At 32.1% G+C, this 1951-nt stretch overlaps 1 protein-coding gene across 1 annotated transcript in view; it reads left to right on the forward strand.

Annotated features, from left to right (window-relative positions):
* The window catches only part of LOC107697607 (nuclear cap-binding protein subunit 1-like), an 18537-nt gene that overhangs the window by 10099 nt on the left and 6487 nt on the right, over positions 1–1951 (forward strand). Inside the window, exon 13 of the mRNA XM_016498401.1 lies at positions 815–937. Within this exon, the coding sequence (XP_016353887.1) occupies positions 815–937 (123 nt within the window). The remainder of the gene's footprint in view (positions 1–814; positions 938–1951) is intronic.

The following is a 1951-nucleotide window of genomic DNA, read 5'->3' on the forward strand; positions in this document are numbered from 1 at the left end:
GACATTTTCACTTAGGGGTGTACTCACTTTTGTGGCCAGCGGTTTAGACATTAATGGCTGTGTGTTGAGTTATTTTGAGGGGACAGCAAATTTACACTGTTATACAAGATGTACACACTACTTTACATTGTAGCAAAGTGTAATTTCTTCAGTGTTGTCACATGAAAAGATATAATAAAATATTTACAAAAATGTGAGGGGTGTACTCACTTCTGAGATACTGTGTGTAAATAAATAAATAAATAAACCGGCTGAAATGTTTTGAAATCACTTGTACCCTACCTGATTGAAAAAATCCAGTCTTTCTCTCTGCCTGTGTCAATTTGAGTCTTGTTAAAGTTTTAAATCCCTGCCGCCAAGATGCTCCTCTGTCGGTCACGGATTATGGAAAGTGAAACTTAAATCTTTAGGGGTGGTTGGATTTATTCACGCACATTAAAATATTTATTTGAAGCTTCTTTCTTTTCAGATTCTTATTTACAGCATTATTTTAATAGGCTGTATATTAACTTGTTGGGAGAAAACCAGTAGTTCTATGTGAAATCAGACATTTGAGCACCCTCATATAGCCAAAATGGCATGATCATAACACCCCGCGAATATTCGACTGTGAGATTGGTAGTCGAATCAGGCTCCTCCTATCGAAGTCTTTTTTTTTTTTTAAGTCTTTAATTTTACATTCTCATAGTGACAACCGACCAGTTCCACTGTTTTATTATTTATTATTTTACAGCTGTATTATATTATATTTCAGTATGGTTTGATGATACTGCTGTGTAATGTGACTTGTTTTATTTCTTTTAATTTGTTTAAGGTCCATTACCAGGATTAGCTATGGCAACTACAGTGAGTAACGCTATCAAAAACCGGGCGTCTAATGAGGAGATTCTTATTGTTCTAAAAGATGTCCCTAATCCAAACCAGGATGATGATGATGGTGGGTCTGCCTTTAACATCTTTAGTCTAGGCCTAGAGCTATCAATTGATTTTAAATATATAATTGTTAGAGATATTTAATAAATTAACAAAATATTTATTATATATTTACATAATTCATAATGCATGTATATACATATTACATATATTTATTTTCCAAAAGCATTTTTATATTATTTGTATTTATCTTTAATTGATTTTTATTATTTTATTAATGTTATTCATTTTAATTAATACTTTTAAATTGTTGGTCTTCTTAAAAGGTTATTACACAAACACTGAAAAAAGTTATTAACTGGTTTTATTCGATTAAAAAATATTGTTTAACATCACTGAACCAACCTATATACATTAATTCATACAAGCAAAACTAATTTATATGGGTTAAATCAGGTAGAAGTAGCTCTTTAAAGTAACAATTGCACATTACCACTATTTACAGTTTACTTTTACTCCTAAAAGCAGAGAATTTTGTCATGATACTTTGAACTTGACACTGTGTATTCTGAGTATATTGGGTTCTTATTACAGATTGTTTGATGTTCCTCATTTGTATATCGCTTTGGATAAAAGCACCTGTGAGTGATTGTACAGTCATGGCCAAAAGTTTTGGCAGTGACATAAATTTTGTGTTTTGCAAAGTTTGCTGCTTAAGCTGTTGTGGTGTTCATTCACATTGTTTCTAGATTGTGGTGTAGAGTGATCGGATGCATTTAAAATAATTGCTAAAAGCTCAATTGGCCAAAAAAAAACTTTTCACAAAAAACAAATTTCACAGTTTTTTGATCCTGACACAAAATGACCAGCTAACATTAATTGACTAATCATATCAGCAGCACATGTGAAAGTGTGAATGAGTACTAGTCAGGTGAAATCACAATCATACTAATTAGATTGTTAGAGCAGACTGATTGCTATAAAAGGAGGGAAGAAGAGCTTCCAATCATTGTGTTCTTGTTAGCAATGGTTACCTCCAAAGAAACACGTGCAGCCATCATCGCTTTGCATCAAAATG

The sequence above is a fragment of the Sinocyclocheilus anshuiensis genome, unplaced genomic scaffold (assembly GCF_001515605.1).
Source record: "Sinocyclocheilus anshuiensis isolate Anshui unplaced genomic scaffold, SAMN03320099.WGS_v1.1 scaffold1364, whole genome shotgun sequence".
Lineage (NCBI taxonomy): Eukaryota > Metazoa > Chordata > Actinopteri > Cypriniformes > Cyprinidae > Sinocyclocheilus > Sinocyclocheilus anshuiensis.